Source organism: Channa argus, chromosome 17, assembly GCF_033026475.1.
Source record: "Channa argus isolate prfri chromosome 17, Channa argus male v1.0, whole genome shotgun sequence".
NCBI lineage: Eukaryota > Metazoa > Chordata > Actinopteri > Anabantiformes > Channidae > Channa > Channa argus.
The window spans coordinates 18,284,120-18,310,908 of NC_090213.1; the positions used below are offsets into that span (position 1 = coordinate 18,284,120).

General features: G+C 36.7%; 1 protein-coding gene across 5 annotated transcripts; it reads right to left on the bottom strand.

Annotated features, from left to right (window-relative positions):
• Nucleotides 1-522: 522 nt before the first annotated feature.
• On the bottom strand, nucleotides 523-25,928 carry LOC137102822 (uncharacterized). 5 transcript variants are annotated; one of them, XM_067482714.1, is made up of 39 exons: nucleotides 25,775-25,928; nucleotides 19,963-20,069; nucleotides 18,886-18,937; nucleotides 18,535-18,684; nucleotides 18,272-18,445; nucleotides 16,044-16,202; nucleotides 15,756-15,923; nucleotides 15,519-15,548; nucleotides 14,898-15,050; nucleotides 14,601-14,768; nucleotides 14,364-14,393; nucleotides 13,914-14,072; nucleotides 13,626-13,793; nucleotides 13,389-13,418; nucleotides 12,901-13,059; nucleotides 12,613-12,780; nucleotides 12,376-12,405; nucleotides 11,749-11,901; nucleotides 11,461-11,628; nucleotides 11,225-11,254; nucleotides 10,599-10,757; nucleotides 10,311-10,478; nucleotides 10,075-10,104; nucleotides 9,455-9,607; nucleotides 9,168-9,335; nucleotides 8,834-9,016; nucleotides 8,662-8,750; nucleotides 8,472-8,533; nucleotides 8,174-8,295; nucleotides 7,839-8,057; nucleotides 6,894-7,091; nucleotides 6,619-6,759; nucleotides 6,351-6,526; nucleotides 5,083-5,259; nucleotides 3,616-4,989; nucleotides 3,479-3,520; nucleotides 3,017-3,067; nucleotides 2,861-2,924; nucleotides 523-2,326 (listed from the first exon to the last, which is right to left on the bottom strand). In XM_067482714.1, exons 2-39 carry the CDS (start codon nucleotides 20,062-20,064, stop codon nucleotides 2,280-2,282), a joined length of 5,874 nt encoding a protein of 1,957 aa, XP_067338815.1. In that variant the 5' UTR covers nucleotides 20,065-20,069; nucleotides 25,775-25,928; the 3' UTR covers nucleotides 523-2,279. The 5 variants fall into 5 exon arrangements, with proteins under 5 accessions (XP_067338815.1, XP_067338814.1, XP_067338817.1 ...); XM_067482713.1 differs by having other exon boundaries at nucleotides 11,749-11,907; XM_067482716.1 differs by having other exon boundaries at nucleotides 11,749-11,907; nucleotides 18,840-18,937.
• Between the last annotated feature and the right edge of the window lie 861 nt (nucleotides 25,929-26,789).

The following is a 26,789-nucleotide window of genomic DNA, read 5'->3' on the forward strand; positions in this document are numbered from 1 at the left end:
TTCCTCCTTTAGCAAAATAAAAAAGGGTATTTGCATAGAGGCGAAAAGTTACACAGTCGTTCATTATGCTCCACTTCACAAGAAGGGAGCTAGTGAGGGAGGCCAACAAGACTCTTCACTGAATGTTCCAAGCTCCAGCTCCATCGCGACACGAGGACATAGTGCTGGTGTTGGCAAGGAGAACAATATGAAGCTAATTCAAATCACTCAGCGGGGTTATGACAACTACCAACACAAAATAACCATAAACTAATGAACACAGTTGTGTTGTTATTGACACAGTGTGCTGTCAGTGTCAAATTGTGGCTTGTTTAACATGCTACATATTCCGTCTCTTTTGACTAACAAAGTCAAATACGGCAGTATCAACATGTGTTAATACATTTCTTTGTCCCTCGCTACTGATAAATGTTATTTTTTAATAGGTATACTAATACATCTATGGTTTGTAGATGGCTTAATATGTCGCTTATAGTAAAATACTAAATGAATAAATGAGTACGAAAGACTACATTTCCATCATTGATAAAAAAAATACTTTTTATTCATTTCTGATCAAGGAGCATCTGTAATAGCTAATTCTAAGTGAAATATTATCTTGATAAAAAAAATCATTTTAAATTAAATGGATTTCCTCAACCTCACTCTAGAGCATCAACGCATCAAGAGCTTAAAGCTTCTAAATCTTTTGTAGACTAATAGAAACAGGTGCTGGATTAACAGGGCAGGTAAAGCGGGAACTTTCAAAATAGAGCTTGACAATTTTAATCCAAAGTTTTCATGTAACATAAACACACTTTAGGGGGGATACAGCATTAGCACTGCATTACAAATGGTAAAATACTGTAGCTACTACATGAATTATACACAAAGGTTATAGCAGTACAAAAGGAAGACAGTAAAACTACATGAAAGTACATGACATGGATGCAACAGAGACAAATACATAATTAATAAAGTGACTGGTTGAATAACGTGGTACCAATAAAACCATCCACATTGTTCAGTACACACACACACACACACACACACACACACACACACACACACGCACAAACAATCTTAACCAAGAATAATTCACATGTCAGTGGTAAAAGGTTTTCTGAATTTGTGTGGCCTCGTCCTCGTGGCAGTGTAAAGGGGACTGATTTGTGCAGACATCACTAAAGTAGTGCACACACAGGCACATACAACACTAAGTAAAACTACAGTCTATATGAATCACAAGTGCAAAAGTGTAGTTTGTTTTCACGTCTTTGATTTTTCTTTAGTAAACATGTAACATGAATATTTGTTGCTAAGAACAGATGTTGTACTGCAGTATCCTTTTTCAGCGTCTTCTGCCCTGCAGGGCTTAGTACATGTCATGTGGTTGGGGCTTTAGTTTGGACAGTTTGGGCGACTTATTGCACGGATTCATGCCTTAAACCTCTTAACCTTCATTTGATGAGTGACCACTCTACTCACTAAGGCATTGCAGGCCCTATATATATATATATATATATATATATATATATATATATATATATATGTATATATATATATAGCTCTTTCATGGCACTCCCTTCATCTGCTTGGAATTATATTTGACTGATAGTCCTGTCTAAGACAATTTGTCATCCTACCACCCCTTGAGTAAACAAATCCACTGATCTCTGTAAGAAAACCTTTCCCAATTGAACTGATTTGTTTGGCAAAGTCAACCAAAACACGAGCCATTTTGCATCTTCTCAAAGATCTATGATATGATGCGACAGCAGCATGTGGTGTTTAACAAAAACAGTCCCTGTGGATTTGTGGCTTGTCTCTTCAACAGGTTGAACTAAACTACTTATAGACATTTTTAGTGTTTGAAAATGATGTGGTGTATCATTTTTTGAATTTTTTATTTAGGTGGAATTTGTGGCTGTCATATACTGTATGTAACATCTAAATTGTTTACATAGTGTATATGGTCCTTTCATCCAAAGTGCTTTGCGTATTGCTTGACACAAACACACACACACACAAACACACACAAATTGGAAAATATATAAAATTAAAATCAAATCCCAAAAAATTATGTTAATTTAAATTAACTGAATCCAAATACAAACTATACATAAAAAATATTTAACCCAAATAAATATTACGCCTATCCATAAAATAAGTTTTACGCGATAATGTATATTTTACCTTCATACTTTTAATTTGTTATAGTTATTGTTCTTGTTGATGTTCTATTGTTAGTTCCATTTGTGAAGCAGCTACGTTGCGTTAGAGACGTTAAGTCTCAAAGCTCATGATTGAGATGCTCCAGAGGCACCAGACGTCACGTTGTAACCATCTGAAAAAAAAAATTAAAGATTATTGCATGTATGGTGAAACAATGACAACAATGACAACTGCTGTAATACTGAAAGAAGTCTGATGCTGCAGTCACAAGGAATAAAAAATGTAGCTCCTTTCATTCATTTGAATGGATGTGGATTCAACAGGGGGATCGTAGCAAATACGATGCAGCCTTCTACAGTGTTTATTCAGCTTTTTCTGAAACGCGACACGATGAGTGGAATTGGCTGCCGGCTTTAAGGCATCGGGAGTTGGCAGGGAGCATATAAAACATATAAATGGTAACAGTCAGATTTGGACAAAAGACATAACTGGAGAAGAAATAGAATGATTGCATGTCACAGTGGACCCCAGTTTCCTCTCTAGCTTTTCAGAACTCAGATCATGTTGCAGGAAACGGAAAATGTGACCATAATCATTTATTGTCCCGTTGCATGAGGAGCACATTAGTCTAAATTATGTTTTAGTGGAGAAGTGCTTTACAGGAGGTTGTTTGTGTATAAATAGCGCATATGATATGACATCGTACCTCTTCCTCTTCTCCAGTTCCGGAAAAAGACTAATCCACTTGATGACGTTCCAGCACTGGTGGTCTAAAACAAGAACAAAAGCACAACATTTGCAAGATCAGGTGCTAAAAAAACAAATAACAAAAAACGTTATTATTTAATAAAACTGTTCTTACCCTTGTTCCACTGCTGGAGGTTTGTGACATTATAGCTAATTCTGACCGCACCTGAAAAAGTTATTTGTCAAAAGTTAGCAAACTGGTATTATTCAAGAAAGTTGTTTTTTTACGCAAAACATTTTTCTAAATTTCAACATTGGACAGATGGAGGAATTAGAGCCCCACAACTAAGTATAGTATACTTAGTATACTAGTATACTAAGTATACTTTAGTATAGTATATTTTATTATTCACTTATGGGTAAATGGTTGCAGGCAAAAATAGAAAACTATAATATAAGGATGTTAGCAACACGGTTTTGCTGTTGAGAAGTCTTCAGACTCCTGAGTGAGTGAGTTACTGTTGGTTCAGCAGATAATCAAATAAATGAAAATTAATTATGCATCATTATAAAAATAACAATACTTAGTGGAGTGACTTTCCTACAAAGTTAATGCATTTGAATACTGATATCATACCTTTTTGTCCAAAAGTGTTCCAAACACCAATATGAAGAAACCCTTTATAAAAAAAAACAGAATCCAGTTAAATTGACAAAGGGGTAAGAAATATTCTAAGAATAACACATGACTATACATTACTACTGTAATTGTACCTGTAATGAATTGAAGAACGCAAATGCAATGTTAATTCCTGTGTTCTCTGGGTCTACCATGGTTCCAACTCCCAGGCCCCAAGTAATTCCAAAAAATGGTGTGAGGACAGCGAGTGTCCTAGCGATAACCAACAGGGCATTCCTTTCTGCTGCATGTGCAGTTTCTCTCACTACTCTTCTCCTCAGTATTTTGTATATGACCACAAGCAAGATGATAAGGTTTATCAGCACTATTGTTAGAGCAGGGATTACAAATGCAAGTAGAGCCTTGGACTCATACCAGTTGAGCCAGCAGATCTTAGCTCCTTGGAGGTACTGTTGTTTGGGCGCGGTTACAGCTATGGTTATAATGGCCATGATGAAGGGGACCCCATAGCCAAGAACGAATCCTATAACCAACATAGATGTTTTTGACAAACCCCCTTCAAAGACACTAACTGTGCGGTAGAGCAGCAGCAGAGCTGAGGCGAACATCCAGAAGAACAGGGCTAGATAGAAATAATGGATAAAGAAGGCAGCTGTGCTGCATGCTGCTTTGTTTTCGCTCTCTGCCGCTGAGATGGCTGCCCCTATGATAAACCAAACGTCTGCAATCAGCAGGGACACGGCTATGTTAACGATGGAAACATGGCGCAGATAGGACGTGTTGTTCTTGTTGATTTTCCTCCAAATGACAGCTTCGATAATGAGGCATATGACTAAGGAAGCCATAGAGATGCCAACTCCAATGTAGGTTATGTAATCCAAAACAGGGTTCGTGTGACTGTACGGTGACATGAGGATAGAGAACGATGTCAAGTGGATACAGTTGCAAGTGACTGCTTTGTTTCGGCCAATTACTGCCTGGCAGCCCTCGTTGTCCCATCCTCCCAGACCATTGAACAGGTTGAAGTTCCAGAAAACACACTGCGGGTTTCCCAAGGTATTGTTTATAACATCAAATGTGAAGGAAACGTTATTGATGGTACCACTGGACTGAACCAGTACAACTCTCCCATTGATGACATTGGAGGTTGAATTAGTTTTGTTTCTTGCAGGAAGCACATTGTCCATTGAGGAAAATTCTATCACAGTGATTGACTTCTTACCTCCACCTGCCTCTGGTATGGCTATGTCCACTGAACTGTTAAATGTGGCATTGAACGTATTGGTGAATGTAGATTTGCTCAAGATAATATAATCTGTGGTGAGGTCAAAAGAGTCGTTGGTAAGGCGGCGTGTAATAAACTCAAGGGACTGCAAGAACTCTGAGCTGACACTCCGAGTTTGGGGTACGCTGCTTTTTGATACTGAGCTGTTTCCTTGGGAAAGGTTGTTTAGAGACTGCCATGATGTCTTTGCTGTGGTGAGGATCCCTGCAGTTATTAGAACATCCTAAATTAAAGAGAAAGAAGTTTTTACATCAGTGCAAAACATAGTATGTACTTTGTTCAGTAACATATAGTTTAGGAAGTGTGTAAAACATACCCGCATTGAATCACTAGTTATTGTGATGGATTGTGATGTAGTTGTATTTGCCACATTGTTAAGGATCTGAACAGTGGCATTGACATTGGCAGGAGATCCAACCACATCAGTGACAAAACTGCTAGTTACATTTCTGAGCTGCTGCAAAAATGCTGGCAATGTAGTAACAGTAATGAACTGTAAAAAAAAAACAACAACAACAAAACATCTTGAAATGAAATTAATTATTAACTGTTTACATTTACTGATTTGCTGAGATTAGGGGGAAAAAACAAGCCACACAAAATCTTTCACAGTAGCCTTAGTTCTTTTTAAAGTTTAGACTTTTAAAGTGGAGCCTGAAAATCTCGGGAGACGTGACAGTATTGTAGTTTGAAACTGATACGACAGTGTAGACCAGTCTAGGCTTGTTATCAGAAAATATTTTATTAGCTTTAGCTCAATGAACAGAGTCATTGGAGTAACTGAAAATATGTTTTCAAGGTAAAACCTGGACCTTATAAAGACAGTGTAAATTGTGCTTTCAGTAGCTGTTTCAGGACAAATTGTACTGATAGTCTGCAGAAATCTATTCCAAATCCTTGTTGCTCAGAGGTGGAACTCTTTGCTCTTTTAAACATCTCAAAGAATATGAGGGACGTATTCCTGCACAAAAACAAACAGCTATAATCTAAAAACATTATCTTAAGCCATCAAACATCCATCCATTATCTGTAACTGCTAATCGTATTTAGGGCGAGAGGCGGGTTACACCCCAGACACCCCAGACAGTCTATATCAGGGCCATCACAGAGAGCCACTCACATTCATTCCTACGGGAAATTTTAGAGTCACCAATTACCCTAACATGCATGTTTTTGAACCTGGAGAAAACCCACGCAAGAGAATATTATACAGTTAATATATAAGGCAGTCGTCCACGGACCACAGGGTCAGTGGTTCGATCCCCGGTCCCGGCTATACGTCGAAAGGACTTTGGGCAAGACACTGAACGCCCCAAAAGCCCATTCCCGTCCCCAGCTGTGCAGCGCTGGTCCAAGCCCGTTAGAAACTGGGGTGGCTTGTGTCAGGAAGGGCATGCAGCGTAAAAAATGTGCTTAATCAACGTGCGGACAATGATCCGCTGTGGCGACCCTGAACTCACGGGATAAGCCGAAACGACCAAAAAAAACCCAAAGCCTCAATAACTGGTCTGAAGGTTAATTTCTAATTTTTCGCGTTTAAGTAGGATCGAAGCTACAATAATTTTACCTGTAAAACAAGCTCACCTGAGACTGCACAAGCAGGTCGTAAATTACTTTTAGAACACAGCCGTCTGACTGGATTTGCCAATCTTTGGCTATACAAATTGCTATGGCTTGTCCCACCTGGCCTGAGGGGCAGGGAGCGGATGCTGTTTGACCTTCATTTCCATCACCATAAATACCACTATGACAGGTAAATCCTACAGAAAAAGAAATATGTTTTAAGTTCAGTACAAAACATATCCTTACTTCAGTTGTATTAAATGTTCTGTGCTTTGTATAAAATACTCACCCCTATTGGATATTTTGAATTGTATTTCTGTCTGAACCTTTGTGTCGCTTGTTAAGTTTGTCACTTGACAAATGTAATTATTTTGTGTTGAATTATCACAGCTCTGGATTTTGTATTCATGTGTGATTGCGGAGCTTATGCCTAACATGCAAAAAAAAAAATCAAACAAAGACAAAGTAATCGGTAGAGTACCAGAACTCATTGATGGGAATTAAAATGTGTATCATGTAAAGGTATTTAAAATCTTCTTCTAAGATCTGACTGGCTTACTGTACCTGCTTCGGGGAAGTTCACAAACTGAACCACATAGGGGTTGTTGACAGAGCACTGCATCTTTATTATTTTCCCAGGCTCACACTCGACCTCTATGTTGACTGGGGACACTTGAATCACTGGTACTGCTTTAACAGTGAATGCAGAGGTCTGCTGGAAAGATGACTTGTCTGGTCGTGTCATCTTACAATCATAAACTCCTACAATTATCAAATGATGTTCACATTTTAATAAGACGGTATTGCTAAACAAATGGTAAACTACATGGTACAACAGTGCCATCAAGTGACAAGGGGGTCAACAACCTATGTAAGATTGTTAGCAGTAAGTACTATAAACAACTGTCTTTTACAATTTTCAATATTTATATTTGAAACATTTAGTGAGGAGCAATCCATAGAACAATCCATTATTATATTTTATATATAATATTTATATATATATATATTACATTAATTATAATAATATTTTATAATAATCTGCTCCAGACTGAGAGAAAATAATTAAAAAGAGTTTTTTTTTTCCTTGTCAATGCCTCAAAATCTTAATTCACTGGAATAATGCTCGGTGTTGCATTAAGTCTATTGTTGACCCAGTCCACAATCTACATTTGGTCCAGGAAAAGCAGGCCAATTAGTTAACACCTCAACAGCCAATTATTTCCAAAATATATCAGAAGAAACCTTCAATGGGGCTTTTTTAATCAGCAAAATAATTTCTCTGCTTCTTCTGTGACGTATTTCACACTGTAGATTGTCTTGTTTTATGATTACGAGCTAAGGTAAAGCATGAACACTACTGATAACTGAAACCACATTAGGTTTATAATTAACTAGTTGTGTGCATTCACTGCTTTTCATGCATGTGTGTTTATGACTTAGAAATGTTGCCTGAGAAAAAAAAAAATTATATTTAATGGATCATACTAGATCTGCTCTATTTCTTACCAGTATCAGAGCTCAAAACATTTGAGATTGTTAATGTGGAATTTCCATTGTTATCGTTTCCATAGCTGTATCTACTGTCTGTAGGTATCAGGTTCCCATTAAGTCTCCACTCTGCTGTCCATTTGTTGCCAAAACTGATATCCGCTGGTGGACTGCATGTCACAGTCAGCGTTCTCCCATAAAATGCTGTCTGTGGTGCAAAATTTAAGGGATCTGGGGCTTTAAATGGACGTACACGTAAGTCAGACATGTTTTTTAAACATTAATCAAATATAGTGCAATTGGGACAAAAAGCAGCACTTTATGTCTCCTAGAAATGTGTAAAACTGTCTTACTGTCAAATATCATAGGGTATGTGCCTCCCAGCTGTGTAAATATCCCAGATTTTACTGCTTGTAGTTCATTATCTTGAAAAGTATTTGCTGTCATACTATAGTCTGCAATAGTGCTTCCACTCCTGTAATAGAGAAATTAAATACCCGACTGAGGTGTCAAGACATGATTTCTATATGTAAATAATAAACTTAAAGATCAAGAACAATATTTACCCTGGTACTTTTGCTAATACAGTACATAACAAATTTAAATAGTACATTCATTTTCTAAGTAATATAGCAAAATTAGAGGACTTACCGAAAAGTCACTAGGTTTGCTGATATGAAAGTTGAGATGTGCGTCTTACATTGGTTTTTAATCTGTTTCAGACAGAGACACAACCTGCATGTCATTGGTTCTTAGATAAAATCAGGTTAAAATAAATACATGAAAAAAAAAACAAAAACGCATCAACACTGTGAAAGGCAAAAGAAGCATTAATACTTACGGCATTATTGATTGTTTGGTAAATTGTACTATTTAGGTCATTGTATGCAGAATTAAACTCTAAGTCCATTTTGAACGATGCATTCTTCACTACAATGGAAACAATTATTAAAACAAAGAACACACTTCGTTAGATACACATTACTTTGTCCATTACTGTTTGAATCCAGTACCCTGCAGGGTCATTGTTGTTGGTGGTGGTGTTGTTGGTGGTGGTGTTGTTGGTGGTGGTGCTGTTGGTGGTGGTGTTGTTGGTGGGGGTGTTGTTGGTGGTCGTGTTGTTGGTGGGGGTGTTGTTGGTGGTGGTGTTGTTGGTGGTGGCGTTGGTATTGGTGGTATAGGACATATGCTGATATCTGTGGAGAAATATTAGTGAGAAATTATTTTAACACATCATTCATGTGAGAAAAAGTAAAATTTTCGGTGTAAAAACATTGTTTCACTATATAGATTTAGATGCAGTGAATGTATGGACACTTCTGCTATTTCAACAGCTACAGAACTTACTTGTCGCAGGTTCACAGAACTCTCCAGTATAAGGAAGCACATTCTGACATCCACAGTTTTGTGTAGTGTTACTGCTGCAGGCACCGTAGTTTTTACACTTGTTGCAGGACCAAGCAAACTGCTGCCCACACTGACACTGCAGGTCTCCAGTGGAGTCTGGATAGCACTCTTTCAAAGAAATATCCAACAATTTCAAGACAGAGATAAAAGTCATACACAGTTTGATAAAACAACTTTACTTCTGAGGTACAAATTATATAATAAACCAAGAAAAGCAAAGTACTTACCTGTTGTGATGTTTAGCTCTGTCACTTTTAAGTACTGGTTGATGGGAAACATATAATAATTGTGCAGTATGTATTTTAATTGTGCAACCAAATAACTTGATGATGATGAGATTGGAATCTGCAGTTCAAGGACTAAGTCGATGTCGACTGTGACTGTGGAAGAGAACAGGAGAAAAAACATCAGATTCCGTCTCTATCTTACACAACAATGGTCACAAGACTTTTCACTTTGTACCCTCATCATGACAGGAAGTATGTTGATCAAATTGTTGCACATTGGAAAAATTCAGCAAACAATAAGGTCAAATTTTATGAACTGAGGTTCTACGCAGTCTGCTATATGTAAGTTATCAGTTTTCTGAAGGCTGCGCACTTTTCTAGATTTCGCAAACCAGTGTCTATCTTCAGAAACACACACAGAAACTTCCACTGTTTACACTGGATGAGCCATATTGTTTGGTGGTGTAGCAGATGGTTTTGTCAATAGAAAAATCAAAGTGAAAAAAATGAAACCACAGGACTTTTACTATATGTGAAATGTTTGGATATTTGAAATGTCAGTAATATTTAAATATTTATATTTTCAACACATGCAAAAAAACAAATAATTTTTCTCATACCAGGAGTTGGGGCTGGACATATGATGACATCTGTGGATCAACATTAGAGAACAAGTTATTCCACCACATTTCCTGCCTACAAATTTCATACCTTAAATTTTGATTTTCATTGGATCATGTTAGACATAGATTTCTGTTTAACAAATACTTAAATACAACCAAACACATGTGGGGCAGTTGGTCTGATACAGTTGATATTTTCTTTTTTGCCACAGCTGCATGATAACAGTGTTTACCTGTGATTGGTTCACAGAACTCTCCAGTATAAGGAAGCACATTCTGACATCCACAGTTTTGTGTAGTGTTACTGCTGCAGGCACCGTAGTTTTTACACTTGTTGCAGGACCAAGCAAACTGCTGCCCACACTGACACTGCAGGTCTCCAGTGGAGTCTGGATAGCACTCTTTCAAAGAAATATCCAACAATTTCAAGACAGAGTATAAAAGTCATACACAGTTTGATAAAACAACTTTAACTATGCCATAAAAATGATGTAATGTACCAAACAAGCATAAGTAGTTACCTGTTGTGATGTTTAGCTCTGTCACTTTTAAGTACTTGTTGATGGTGTAGGGAGAGATATAATAATTGTGAAGCAAGTATTTTAATTGTGCAACCAAATAACTTGAAGATGATGAGATTGGAATCTGCAGTTCAAGGACTAAGTTGATGTCGACTGTGTCTGTGGAAGAGAACAGGAGAAAAAACATCAGATTCTGTCTCTATCTTACACAACAATGGTCACAAGACTTTTCACTTTGTACCCTCATCATGACAGGAAGTATGTTGATCAAATTGTTGCACATTGGAAAAATTCAGCAAACAATAAGGTCAAATTTTATGAACTGAGGTTCTACGCAGTCTGCTATATGTAAGTTATCAGTTTTCTGAAGGCTGCGCACTTTTCTAGATTTCGCAAACCAGTGTCTATCTTCAGAAACACACACAGAAACTTCCACTGTTTACACTGGATGAGCCATATTGTTTGGTGGTGTAGCAGATGGTTTTGTCAATAGAAAAATCAAAGTGAAAAAAATGAAACCACAGGACTTTTACTATATGTGAAATGTTTGGATATTTGAAATGTCAGTAATATTTAAATATTTATATTTTCAACACATGCAAAAAAACAAATAATTTTTCTCATACCAGGAGTTGGGGCTGGACATATGATGACATCTGTGGATCAACATTAGAGAACAAGTTATTCCACCACATTTCCTGCCTACAAATTTCATACCTTAAATTTTGATTTTCATTGGATCATGTTAGACATAGATTTCTGTTTAACAAATACTTAAATACAACCAAACACATGTGGGGCAGTTGGTCTGATACAGTTGATATTTTCTTTTTTGCCACAGCTGCATGATAACAGTGTTTACCTGTGATTGGTTCACAGAACTCTCCAGTATAAGGAAGCACATTCTGACATCCACAGTTTTGTGTAGTGTTACTGCTGCAGGCACCGTAGTTTTTACACTTGTTGCAGGACCAAGCAAACTGCTGCCCACACTGACACTGCAGGTCTCCAGTGGAGTCTGGATAGCACTCTTTCAAAGAAATATCCAACAATTTCAAGACAGAGTATAAAAGTCATACACAGTTTGATAAAACAACTTTAACTATGCCATAAAAATGATGTAATGTACCAAACAAGCATAAGTAGTTACCTGTTGTGATGTTTAGCTCTGTCACTTTTAAGTACTTGTTGATGGTGTAGGGAGAGATATAATAATTGTGAAGCAAGTATTTTAATTGTGCAACCAAATAACTTGAAGATGATGAGATTGGAATCTGCAGTTCAAGGACTAAGTCGATGTCGACTGTGTCTGTGGAAGAGAACAGGAGAAAAAACATCAGATTCTGTCTCTATCTTACACAACAATGGTCACAAGACTTTTCACTTTGTACCCTCATCATGACAGGAAGTATGTTGATCAAATTGTTGCACATTGGAAAAATTCAGCAAACAATAAGGTCAAATTTTATGAACTGAGGTTCTACGCAGTCTGCTATATGTAAGTTATCAGTTTTCTGAAGGCTGCGCACTTTTCTAGATTTCGCAAACCAGTGTCTATCTTCAGAAACACACACAGAAACTTCCACTGTTTACACTGGATGAGCCATATTGTTTGGTGGTGTAGCAGATGGTTTTGTCAATAGAAAAATCGAAGTGAAAAAAATGAAACCACAGGACGTTTACTATATGTGAAATGTTTTGATATTTGAAATGTCAGTAATATTTAAATATTTATATTATCAACAACATGCAAAAAAACAAATAATTTTTCTCATACCAGGAGTTGGGGCTGGACATATGATGACATCTGTGGATCAACATTAGAGAACAAGTTATTCCACCACATTTCCTGCCTAAAAAACAATCTAAATCCAATTTTGATTTTGATTGGATCATGTTAGACATAGATTTCTGTTTAACAAATACTTAAATACAACCAAACACATGTGGGGCAGTTGGTCTGATACAGTTGATATTTTCTTTTTTGCCACAGCAGCATGATAACAGTGTTTACCTGTGATTGGTTCACAGAACTCTCCAGTATAAGGAAGCACATTCTGACATCCACAGTTTTGTGTAGTGTTACTGCTGCAGGCACCGTAGTTTTTACACTTGTTGCAGGACCAAGCAAACTGCTGCCCACACTGACACTGCAGGTCTCCAGTGGAGTCTGGATAGCACTCTTTCAAAGAAATATCCAACAATTTCAAGACAGAGTATAAAAGTCATACACAGTTTGATAAAACAACTTTACTTCTGAGGTACAAATTATATAATAAACCAAGAAAAGCAAAGCACTTACCTGTAGTGATACTTATGCCTGTTACATTTAATGACTGAGTGATGGAATAGGGCAAAGACACCTTTTCTAGTAAGTTGCTGAGATTTGAAAAAAAAACCTCTGGAGGTGCATTGGACACTGGAAACAGCAGGTCAATCACTAATTCAATGTCTAATGTGACTGTGGAGAAGATTAGAAGAAAAAAACATCATAGAATCAATTTCTATCATACTCAAAAATAGGCACAAGACTTTATACTGTATAGTCTGATCATAACAGGAGTTATGTTGACAAATCTTTGCACATTTGAAAATGTAGACATTAAGCTATGATGTCTCGAACTGAGGATTTACAGTATGTAGACTAGCATTTGGTAAGTGTCACATGTTCCAAGGGCTGCATGTGCAATGTTTGAGAATTTGATAAACCGGTTACTGTCTTTCTTTAGAAGCACACAGAGAGACCTACAGTATTTATCTATCTAACAAAAAAAAATGTTTTTCTCATACCAGGAGTTGGGGCTGGACATATGATGACACCTGTGAAGCAACATTAGACGTCAGGTTATTTCAACACATTTCCAGCTTAAAAAACATCGTACCTCCAATTTTGATTTTGATTTGATCACATCAGAAATAAGTTAATGTTTAACAAATAGTTAAATACAACCAAACGCATGTGGGGCAGTTGGTCTGATACAGTTGATATTTTCTTTTTTGCCACAGCTGCATGATAACAGTGTTTACCTGTGATTGGTTCACAGAACTCTCCAGTATAAGGAAGCACATTCTGACATCCACAGTTTTGTGTAGTGTTACTGCTGCAGGCACCGTAGTTTTTACACTTGTTGCAGGACCAAGCAAACTGCTGCCCACACTGACACTGCAGGTCTCCAGTGGAGTCTGGATAGCACTCTTTCAAAGAAATATCCAACAATTTCAAGACAGAGTATAAAAGTCATACACAGTTTGATAAAACAACTTTACTTCTGATGTACAAATTATATAATACACCAAGAAAAGCAAAGCACTTACCTGTAGTGATACTTATGCCTGTTACATTTAATGACTGAGTGATGGAATAGGGCAAAGACACCTTTTCTAGTAAGTTGCTGAGATTTGAAAAAAAAACCTCTGGAGGTGCATTGGACACTGGAAACAGCAGGTCAATCACTAATTCAATGTCTAATGTGACTGTGGAGAAGATTAGAAAAAAAAACATCATAGAATCAGTTTCTATCATACTCAAAAATAGCTACAAGACTTTATACTGTATAGTCTGATCATAACAGGAGTTATGTTGACAAATTTTTGCACATTTGATAATTAAACATTAAGCAATTATTAAGCTATGATGTCTTGAACTGAGGATTTACAGCATGTAGACTAGCATTTGGTTAGATCCATCTATCTATCTATCTATCTATCTATCTATCTATCTATCTATCTATCTATCTATCTAACAAAAAAACATTTTTCTCTTACCAGGAGTTGGGGCTGGACATGTGATGACACCTGTGGAGCAACATTAGACGTCAGGTTATTTCAACACATTTCCAGCTTAAAAAACATCGTACCTCCAATTTTGATTTTGATTTGATCACATCAGAAATAAGTTAATGTTTAACAAATAGTTAAATACAACCAAACACATGTGGGGCAGTTGGTCTGATACAGTTGATACTTTCTTTTTTGCCACAGCTGCATGATAACAGTGTTTACCTGTGATTGGTTCACAGAACTCTCCAGTATAAGGAAGCACATTCTGACATCCACAGTTTTGTGTAGTGTTACTGCTGCAGGCACCGTAGTTTTTACACTTGTTGCAGGACCAAGCAAACTGCTGCCCACACTGACACTGCAGGTCTCCAGTGGAGTCTGGATAGCACTCTTTAAAAGAAATATCCAACAATTTCAAGACAGAGTATAAAAGTCATACACAGTTTGATAAAACAACTTAATAGACATATATATACAACATAAAAAAATGTAATGTACCAAACAAGCATAAGTAGTTACCTGTTGTGATGTTTAGCTCTGTCACTTTTAAGTACTGGTTGATGGGAAACATATAATAATTGTGCAGTATGTATTTTAATTGTGCAACCAAATAACTTGATGATGATGAGATTGGAATCTGCAGTTCAAGGACTAAGTCGATGTCGACTGTGACTGTGGAAGAGAACAGGAGAAAAAACATCAGATTCTGTCTCTATCTTACACAACAATGGTCACAAGACTTTTCACTTTGTACCCTCATCATGACAGGAAGTATGTTGATCAAATTGTTGCACATTGGAAAAATTCAGCAAACAATAAGGTCAAATTTTATGAACTGAGGTTCTACGCAGTCTGCTATATGTAAGTTATCAGTTTTCTGAAGGCTGCGCACTTTTCTAGATTTCGCAAACCAGTGTCTATCTTCAGAAACACACACAGAAACTTCCACTGTTTACACTGGATGAGCCATATTGTTTGGTGGTGTAGCAGATGGTTTTGTCAATAGAAAAATCGAAGTGAAAAAAATGAAACCACAGGACGTTTACTATATGTGAAATGTTTTGATATTTGAAATGTCAGTAATATTTAAATATTTATATTATCAACAACATGCAAAAAAACAAATAATTTTTCTCATACCAGGAGTTGGGGCTGGACATATGATGACACCTGTGGATCAACATTAGAGAACAAGTTATTCCACCACATTTCCTGCCTAAAAAACAATCTAAATCCAATTTTGATTTTGATTGGATCATGTTAGACATAGATTTCTGTTTAACAAATACTTAAATACAACCAAACACATGTGGGGCAGTTGGTCTGATACAGTTGATATTTTCTTTTTTGCCACAGCAGCATGATAACAGTGTTTACCTGTGATTGGTTCACAGAACTCTCCAGTATAAGGAAGCACATTCTGACATCCACAGTTTTGTGTAGTGTTACTGCTGCAGGCACCGTAGTTTTTACACTTGTTGCAGGACCAAGCAAACTGCTGCCCACACTGACACTGCAGGTCTCCAGTGGAGTCTGGATAGCACTCTTTCAAAGAAATATCCAACAATTTCAAGACAGAGTATAAAAGTCATACACAGTTTGATAAAACAACTTTACTTTTGATGTACAAATTATATAATAAACCAAGAAAAGCAAAGTAGTTACCTGTTGTGATGTTTAGCTCTGTCACTTTTAAGTACTGGTTGATGGTGTACGGAGAGGCATAATAATTCTGAAGCATGTATTTTAATTGTGCAACCAAATAACTTGAAGATGATGAGACTGGAATCTGCAGTTCAAGGACTAAGTCGATCTCTACAGAGACTGTGGAAGAGAACAGGAGAAAAAACATCAGAAACTATCTGTCATGATCTGGCTCCCACATCCACTTCCTGTTTTGGACTTTTATTTTGTACCCCTTTTCTCCACTTCCTGCTCTCAGTTCATTTCTCCACCTTTACCACTCATCAACAGTCACAATTGTTTTCACTTGTTCTCCTGCCTTTTTAAACCCAAGCTCTCCCTTGGTTCTCTTTGTGTTCTCTGTACTGTACCATGCAACACCTTATCTTCTGTCTCATGTCATTTGGACCTCTGATTGTTTGGACTTTTTGGACTCTGTTACTTGTTCGTCTTGGTCTGAGGTTTGGTTAGATTTTTCATTCTGTGTCTTAGTCATCTTTTGTGAAGTCTTTGTTTACTTGGTTATGTTCGCCTAGTTAACAGTTTTACATTGATGTTTAGTTTGTTCCTGTTGTTGTAGTGTCCTGATATCATTTGTTCCATTCTCGTAAGCTCATTCACTCCTTAGTTTGTTGGCCTCAACCTTGTTAGTTCTAAGGTTGTTAGTTTCCATAGCCCTTGTTTAAGTTTATTTCCTAGATCATGGTTTTCTCCTACTTCTTGTGTCTGCGCTCACTTTTCACTTTTCACTTTTCACTCTTGGCTCAAATCTTTGACAATGAGCTTTTTCTGGCTCAATTTTATATCTACTTCCCTTTACGGTTCCTCAGTTTGCCTTGTTCCATTTCTTAGTTTATGTTCATGCCCAAGTTACTTTCAGAGCTTTCATTATTTACCCTCATCATGACAGGAGTTATTGTGGCACAAAATTAATTTTTCTTGAGTTGAGGGTTTACATACTGTAGACTTGCATATTTTTGAGATCTACCAAGAGCTTTGAAATTTTCTAGATTGATGGTCAAGGAAGCATTTACTGGTTCCTTGTTTCATTGTTAGGAAAGGTAACAACTAGTTGAGCATTTTGAGCATTTTGTTAAAACGAAATATCTTGTTCTGAATAAAGTAATGAGAGCTTGCACAGTAGGTTGAAAAGGTGATGCATACAAAGCGCCATCTACTGGTCAAAACTTTAATCTCCCAAATGTTGCTTTTTTTGACACTCAATCCCAATTTTAATGAGAGCTTCAATTTCAAAGAATTTTATATTACTAACACAAATGATAAGGTAGAAATTAAGAGTTAGAAACAATGAACAATGAATGTGGTGGTGGCAGCATCAACAATTCGCCTCTCAGCATGACAATGACCTGAAGCATGCAGGAGTCCAATGTTCTCATCCCACAGCATCAGATAATAACATTTGCCACTGTCAAATATTGACAGTTCTCATGTCCATTGGCGTCTCACATAGATGCTACAGGTACTAATGATAGTCAGTGTTAGACTCCCAAGGAGCGAAACCCATGTCAGACTTCTTTTCATGAAATGCTGTTACGGTCATGGAAACTGATTTTATGCAAATAACACAACTGGGTTACGATAAGGCACCAAAAATTCAAGTAAGGTTAAGTTAAGAAAAAAAAGAAAAAAGAATACGATCAAAACTTATGTAGTTCCTTTGATCAAAAAACATATGTAACAATGTGGAGTGATCATCGTTAAAATGTACAGCTTCTCACGCTGGACTTTGTGTCCTGAAGGAACCTTCTTTGTCTCGTGGCATTCTACTACCTCGACCACCTCTTTATGCAGATTTTTGTTTTTTTATACTACATCAGTGCTTTAAGTGTCAAACAATGACATGCGCAGGTTCCTCCTATAGTTGACTGATAGCATTGTGCATCGCATACCGATGCGAAGGGGTACAATAAGGGTCCACTTTACAAAGCATCCGTCTGAAGTAGCTGGAGGATCCTGGAGTAAGTCCACTCCATGTGTATCCATATGTATATAATAGTATCATTAAGAGGATAGTATTGCAAGGTAAGTAACATTACATGTAAAAAACCTCAAATTTATACTTATACAGGTACAGTTCTGAGTAAATGTACCACGTGCTGCTGCTGTACATAACGTTTTACAATGAGCACATAACCACCATGTTGGTTTGTTTGGTTTTTGCATTATTTTTGCCAAGCAGTCAGACCTACCTTGTTGGCTGATGTTGAACTGGCAGTACTGGTCATCAGCTGGAAGGGAATCAATGCATCCACATGTATCATTAACGATGGCATCACAGGCCCCGTAGGTGATGCAGCTGTTATATGGCCAAGCAAAGTTGGGCTCACATCTGCACTGGTATCCACTCAGGCTTGGTGAACACACTGTGAAGGAGCAGTATCGCATCAAACGTCAAAGTTTAATGCCATGTTTACTACGAGGACAAACTTTTAACCTGGATATTATAGGCTACCTGTTGTGAGGTCGATGCTGGTAATTTCAACATTGCGGCTGATCATTACGGGATAATAAAGTGTATTCAGAAGTTGACTAAGCCTGAGAAGGTCCTTCTCAGAGATGTTTGCAATAGCTTGGAATACATATTCAGTGGAATTCAAGTCACCTGGGAACACAAGAAAGAGACACAATAGACAAATACTGTATCCTTGCTGGACCAACATTGTAAATCTATAATCCATATTTTAGTGACAATAAAAATGATAGACATACAGTGCTAACAGTCAGTACTTTTGGATCAAATGACAAACAGCTACTTACCAATACATCAAATAAATTTGGTTGATATTATCAAAATGCCACTCACTCGCTCTTTTCTCCCTGGATTGTAACTGTGATTCTTTTGTACTCATCAGGTCCTGGAAAAATCCATTTCAATCTGATTAGCTGAATTGTATACTTTGACTACATTTCCTATAAAAAGTATTCAAACACTCTTTGTTTTATTTAGACATGTAATAATGGTTTCTTTTGGCTTTATATCTCAGTAAAAACAGATTTCTACAAAGTATTTGTAAGTTCGATGGATATCATGTGAGTGCAGTGAATGGGTTTAAAGTATTGCAGTATAAGTACACCTGCATTTTGAAGGTTGAAGTTACTGGCCACAACTACACTACACGACACAAAAAAAACCTCCAATCAATTCAGTAAAAAGATATTAAAAAGCAGAGGTCAGGGGATGAATTAAAAAAAATAATAAATTTCCTAGTCATTAAATATCTCTTGGTGTCCAGTTAAATTGTCACTAAGAAATGGCAAAAATATGACACAAGTAGAGATATGTGTAGAGAAGTTCATGAGTGAATGACTTTACAAGAAGGGGATTAGTCGGAGACGCCACAAAAACACACATGACTCCCAAAGGAATTACAAGTTTCAGTAGCTGAGATCGGCGAGACTGTTTGACCAGTTTGATGAACAAATTTTTACTCTTTTAAAAATGTTTTTAAATTGTTTTGTAACCCTTTTCAGGCTGATAGGCTTCAACGACAGCCTTTTCCAACTTTTTCTTCTACAAACCTCGGATGTCAAGGACAGACTTTGATGGCGAAGACCCAGTTTGTACCACTTCAAATAAGGCAGGGCAGATTCAAGCTTGATTTAATAAATCTAGAGGTTAATATGGTTCTGCTAACACAAACACTGTAAACTGGGTGATTTTTGCCAATAAATAAAAGATAACCTTTGTAATCCTTTGTCTAAATGGGGTTATTTATGGTTGATAGCTCTAGTGGTTTAGTTTAAAACAGTTTCAGTCCCAAAGAGATGAAGTTATCCAATATATAGAAAAAACCCAAAGGAGGTTGAACATTTTAAGCAGCCAACTGAGCCACTGCTGCCCCTGGAGTGTTAATATGTAATTCTTAATTATTATTTTTACCTCAAAGAAACCATTTAGAGACTGCCTGTATCCCTGTTTCTCCATAGTGTAGAATATAGCCAGAAGGACAAGAATGTATCCTACTGTCTTTGGTAATGACATCTTGACTAAAGAGAAAAGACAAACACAAAGTTTTGAGAGAACAAAGGGAAAACTGTTTCGGTGATTTTTACAATGTTAGATTGGTATCAGTGTTATCTAACCCTTGTGAAGAACTGTAAATGAAAGTATGTGGGCATTTTTGTCTTATCTTCATCACAAGATACCAGCAGCTACAGCAAAGCTTGGAGCATGTCAGGCAAAACCTGCAGAATGTATCACATGATTCATGATTTTCACGTGTACATTCCGGTGCACCTGTACACAAAGAGTTGGTTAATCAAATACAATTTAAAAGAAAGCTGGAAACGTCAACAGAATCTTCCAAATTCGGATTTTAGCAACGGAGTGTTGTTAGCAAGGGGTCATGTTTAGGGTACAAAAAAAAAAAAAAATTAACTGAGGTTAAGGAACAATGGTGATCAATAAAGTGTCAGCACAGACTCTAATCAGTTCTCTATGACAGACATGGCAACCAAGTCTCTCTGAATGTCAACAAAGAAAATTACTACTTGCTTCTTTATTGACAACCAAAACCTTTCAGCTTTCGAGCCATGTAGAGCACTTTGTAAGAGTGAAGCATTATATTTTGAGTTTTTTTTTTTACTGCGTTTCACCTCAAGAGAATGGTATTCATGCCTTCTTCATTTCCTTACGAGAAGTAAGCCAGAGTGTTGCCAGACAAAAGTGAGTCGAACTTGATATTCACTCACTTCTGTCGTAACGTAGTTGACTGCAGCTTGTTTCAATATAACCTTGGAGTTATTTTTGATCAGGATTTGTCCTTTTAGGATCATCCTGTCTCAAAGTGATGCCGAAAAACTGGTCCATGCATTTGTTACCTCTAGGTTGGACTACTGTAATCCCCTACTTTCAGGATGCCCCAGTAACTCCCTAAAGAGCCTGCAATTAATCCAAAATGCTGCAGCAAGAGTGCTGACTGGAACTAGCAAGAGAGTTCATATTTCACCTTCACTAGCTTCTCTCCATTGGCTTCCCATTAAATGTAGAATAGAATTTAAAACCCTGCTTCTTACATATAAAGCTCTGAATGTTCAGGCTCCATCGTATACAGAAGACCTCATAGCACCGTATCATCCCAGTAGACCACTTCGCTCTCAGAATGCAGGCCTACTTGTGGTTCCCAGAATTTCCAAAGTTAGAATGGGAGGTAGAGCCTTTAGCTATCAAGCTCCTCTCCTGTGGATCCAGCTCCCAGTTCAGATTCGGGAAGCAGACACCCTCTCTACTTTGAGTCTAGGCTTAAAACCTTCCTCTTTAAAAAAGCATATAGTTAGTTATAGTTATGCTGCCATAGGCTTAGACTGCTGGGGGACCCACCCCCCAATGCACTGAGCTCATTTCCTCCTCTTGACCATCTCTCATCTCCTCTCACCCCGCAACTGTCACCACTGTATGTCATTAACTCTGTGTGTTCTCTCCCGTAGTTGTCTTTGTCCTTCTCTGTCCCCCTCTCTGTGTCCCTTTCTGCAGGTGTCCCCCGGCTTTGAAGCTGTGTGTCTTCCAGCGTGCAGCTACTGGTCCTAACAACCTGCCCGATGTTTTGTTGTTGCTTTTTGTTGCTCTGTTCTTTTCTCTCTTCACTTTCCACTCAACCCAACCGGTCGAGGCAGATGGTCGCTCACCCTGAGCCTGGTTCTGCTGGAGGTTTCTTCCGTTAAAGGGAGTTTTTCCTCTCCACTGTTGCTCCAGGGGGAATTGTTGGGTTCTCTTTTTAAATCTTTATAATCTTGACTTTATTCTGTAAAGTGCCCTGAGATGACTTTGTTGTGAATTGGCGCTGCATAAATTAAGTTGAATTGAATTGAAATTCAAAGTCTCCTACCAGCTCCCAGAGCTCATCTTGTAAAAGGTGGTCATCAGTCATTGAGAGTCCAGAAACAATACAGTGTTACATGTACCTTATGTACCGTTTATTATTTTAACCGAGATATATTAATGAAAACAAATGCATATATATAATAATTTTTTGTTTCAACAGGATTTTTGAAAATAGACTAACTATGGTGGCCCTGAGAGCTCACGGCACTGCAAATCAAGAAAACACATACACATAGACGAAGAACAAGCAAATTAAAATAACAACTTCATCAATTTGACAACACAGGCACAGTGTTAAGAAATGCGCTGCAAAAGTCACAACACAACCAAATGACGAACCACACTGCAAAAATCTACAACACAACCAATTTAAAGGATCCCTTCACTGTTTTTTTACTTTTTTTGTGCTTTTTTTGGTTCTAGTTTGGGTAGTTCATGTACATAAATGCCATTAAACTTCCCCTTGAAATATCTCTCTCCAGATGACATCTTCTGAACTAATGATGAAAAATTCCTCCAGGTCATCTGGAGGAATTTTCCAGCTGCTAGCAAAGAAATATTTTTATATAGTTAAGTCAGAGGAATGTATAAAACCAATAATGTGCATTTACACGCTAAACTAAAGTGGTAAGTTAGAGGTTTTACGTTTAAAGTGCTTGTACTGTAATAAAGTACTTCTTTTTTTGTTTGTTTATCCATTATCAACAGTTGTCCCTTAAGAATTATTGTATTTCTACTCCACTACTTTTAAAACACTTAAGATGCTAGTTAATAGAGATTTCGATAATTATTACAAAGTACAAATAACATAAATGCCTATGTATTACTACGAATAAAGCAACTGTCACTACAGAAATTGGAAATTATATGTTTAAATTCATTTTGTCGATAACTTGAAACGTTTTTTTACCCTTTGTACTTTTCAGTAGATATGACTTTCGTAGCCTAAGTTGGTTATCAAATTTTCTTAGTACTAAGAATATTCTTAGCACTTCAACCTTAATAAAAAATATAAATGGTATTTTGTAGGCAAGTAGGCTGTGTGCAGTTATATATGACTACTGTCTTTATATTCTTCTACTACTAATGCAACTATTAGTGAGGTGCTTTGCTAAAGAAGAAAGGTTCTGCAACATTCCAGATTCTGTCATATGAATCTCTAGTCATGTTCATTTCAGTATCTTTCAATTAATAGATGTTTTTGAAATTATACGATCTTCTCTTGTTATCATGGGATACAAAATTATTAAATAAAGGAGACTTATTTAAGAGATACGATGTGGAAAATGTATGTGAATGCAACACCTTTACAGCTTGAAGCTTAAGACATTTAGTAACATTGCAGGACTATCTTAGCCTTAGAAAAAAGTCCTGCTAATTTCACACGCTAATAAATTGATTTAAGATGTTTGAAGAAACTTCATCTCACTCAAAACAATGTAAATCGGAGTCAAATTCCTTGTGATAATTATCATAATTATTGTTTAAAATAAATTGTTTTCTCTCAGCTGCTAGCTTGTGCCTTGTTTTTGGTGATTGGCTCATTGATCTTTCCAGTGTGCAAACTATGTGTTTCTAAAAATGACATAAAAGCAAGCAGAACTTTGCACAACAATTTATAGCCAATATGTCTTAATATAAATTACATCAAATAGTAAAAAAATTCTAAGAAGAATCACTTTTTTTTTAAAGAGTCAACAGTTAACAAACAGGAACCCACAAGCACAAAATTTGAGTTTGAAAATGAGCTCATAATCATAAATTGGGAAAATGTGTTAGACACAATTGATTTACATGTGTTGTGACTTTCTGATAAACACATTTGTATATATAATCTAGAGGTTTACATTAACTATGAAAATAATTGGAGAAAAGCACATTTGGCCTGGTTAAAATTAATATTTATAAGTTAATGACAAAGAGGGAAGAAACCAAACAGATATATACATTTTTAAAGAATTAAGGAATAAAGTGGTTTGGGAATTGAAAGAAATCAAGCAATTTCCTTCATCCTGTTATTTGCTGACACACAAGGTAAAAGTTCACTTGTTACAAAACATGAACCAACTAACCAACCAGTAAAAGCATAATGAAATTCAATAAAAATTAAAGGTTACTGGTGCTGTGGAAGCTACCAATTCATTTAACACATTGGTTGTCAGATCAGGAGAAGAACTTCCATTTTCTTTCTCTCTCTCTCTTTTTTTTTTTTTTTGCTGTCACATGAGCTAGTGGGAGAACCTACTTCAACTTTTCATATTACACAAGTTGATCGTGATACATTTATGAACTGGCAAAATGGTTCAAAAGATAAAGACATAGTTAGTTTAGACACTTATTCTGGTAAACAACACAATGCAACACTGATTTGCCAACATTTCTTTTGGTAAATCTGTCCATTTAAACTGTTGATTTCCCACGAATACAGCACTTAATTAAATGTGTAGAACTATTTCAATTATACCAGTATTCAGAAAAGTAGTGGAACAAATACTGAGGAATCTGGAAAAACAATCAACTTCTACATTCCAAGCAGTTTGGATTTCCAACAAGGAGAAATGGCTACATGCCATTTTACCGAAACCATAAAAAGTGGTTTGGATCAAGGTATCAACAGTATGTCATGGGAGCAGCATTTTTAGACTTTAAACAACTTTTCTCAGCTGGCAGCAATAATGTTGTAATTTATTTAATCTGAAGGCCTAATGAGGGAGAGGGGCTGCAAATGAGCTTTTTCTTTTATGGCCAATATATGCAAAGCATCATTCACTTAGCTGAAGTAATATTTAGCTGTATTGTATCTGAAAACATACAGTAAATAAACAAAGACTTGCTTTCTTCTACTGCAGCTTCCTCTGGGCTCGTCCACAATGCTGACTACAGTGTCGGAGAGCAACAATGCAAAGAACGGCAGGACTTGCGCTGGTGTTAACACTTTGACTGTTTTGAATGCTGCACACACATCCTACCTTAAGGGCCTTTAGGGTTCAGTGTGTAGCCCAAGGACATGAAAAAGGGTTAGTAATGAAATGGCAAGTTTGTATTTAAAAAGGCTACAAGTTTGGACGTTATTTACCTGTAGTTCAGAGATTTAAACCTTTTTCACAAAGGAAGTGTCATGAATTTTGTCCTTAAGCAATTAGATAAATATTGGGGGGATCTTAAAGTCCATAATGGACATGAGGATAAATTAGAAGTAAAATCCTTTAGGCTACAATCTTTGTTTGACTAGTTCTGACTACATAATGATTTTCCCTTCAAAGATGCTTTTACTGTCTTCTTAAAAAGGTACGCACATAAATGGAAGGTTCCTCTCATTCTCTACCTTAATAGAGAATTTATATGAAACAATGAAGTATCAAAATCCAAAAAGCAGCTGTTTTTGAGCGTTTGCCTTAACATTTAGCTTCCAGAAGATGTTCAAACTGCTGCAATTGTCCGCATACAAAACAAGTATCAACTGGATAATACAGTATTTAAAGCAGAACAGTGAACTGTGTAATACTAACTGTGTAATACTAATAAGCAATAGTAGCAATAGTCATATAGTGGAAATACGGTTCAGTTATTGACTGTTAACTTTAAGTTCAACCCCAAAGGCTGTCTCTTAATTTTACATCTCAAACCACAGCCCTCTAATTACACATAATCATCATATTATTATCAAGCATTTCTGTTCTATATTATGTTTTAATTTTATTCTTTTGTTTTTGATGGAATTCTTCCTCTGCTGCTGTTGCACCTGAACTTCCCCCTAAAGGGATGAATAAAGTGCTACCTGTCTTTGCCTTTCTTTGTACAGTTTACATGAAGTAATGACCACATTCATAAGATAAGAGTGAAGTTTTTTGAAAATTGTATATTTGTTTACCTCTGCTTGTCTTCTGCTTGCAAAACAAGCTGTTGTCAGAGGGGCGCAATCATTTCCAGACGCACAAACCAATAGTCAAAATGTACGAAAGCCCATCAGTCAACTTCCTGGAATAGTTTGAGTCACACACTTGTCTGGCAAGTTAAGAGACTTGTTCCTCCGTGTAACTGTAGATTCACATGTGGATTGGATGACCAAACATTGTGAGTTTGACAATATACAGTACAAGTTTGCATCTCAGAATCTGGACCTGGTTAACAGATGGTGGTGCTGGGGGATAAGCACCTTTTCAAAATTTTTAAATTCTATTTTTGTATTCATGTCATGTCTTTTTCTGAACCATAAAATGTGCAAATAACTCCACATACTCTGAATTCATATGAAGAACATAACTATCCTGACTATCCGGGTTTTAAATATATCCGTTTCTTACAGTGTAAGAATGTAAATGTTTCTAGCTGTCAGACTCACAGTGCCTATAAAAAGTTCACTCACCTTAAAAGTTTTTACTTTTTAAACAACACTGAGTCTTGCTCAATTCATTCGACAAAATAAAGACAGAACATGATTCATGTCAAAGTTAAGTACAAGAGCTGAAATGAATAAAAAAGAACCGATAAAAGAGGCAGGTCTAAATCAGCAGTGGGTCATTCAAGGCCAACAAGACAATGACTCCGCTGAAAGATTCACATGCTTTAGCAGCTGAGATGGGAGAGACTCCGCAGACAACAAGTGATGCCTGTGTTCTTTACAAGTTTAGCCAGAGGCCAAAAAAAAAAAGAAAAAGCTCCACTGAAGCTCCACAAAATCTTCCTTTAGCTGACTTCAGTCTACCAAATGCATTATAGCAAACTATAGTTGAGATGTCCTATAAAGTTTCCACTTTTGAATAAAGATGAAAATATGTATAGACTCCAGGAAAAGGAAAAATATACGAGAAAGGCCTGTACAGTATATTTGTTTCTCTTTCTTCATAGTTACATCTCAGTTCATAAAGACAACAGCTGTTGTTCTA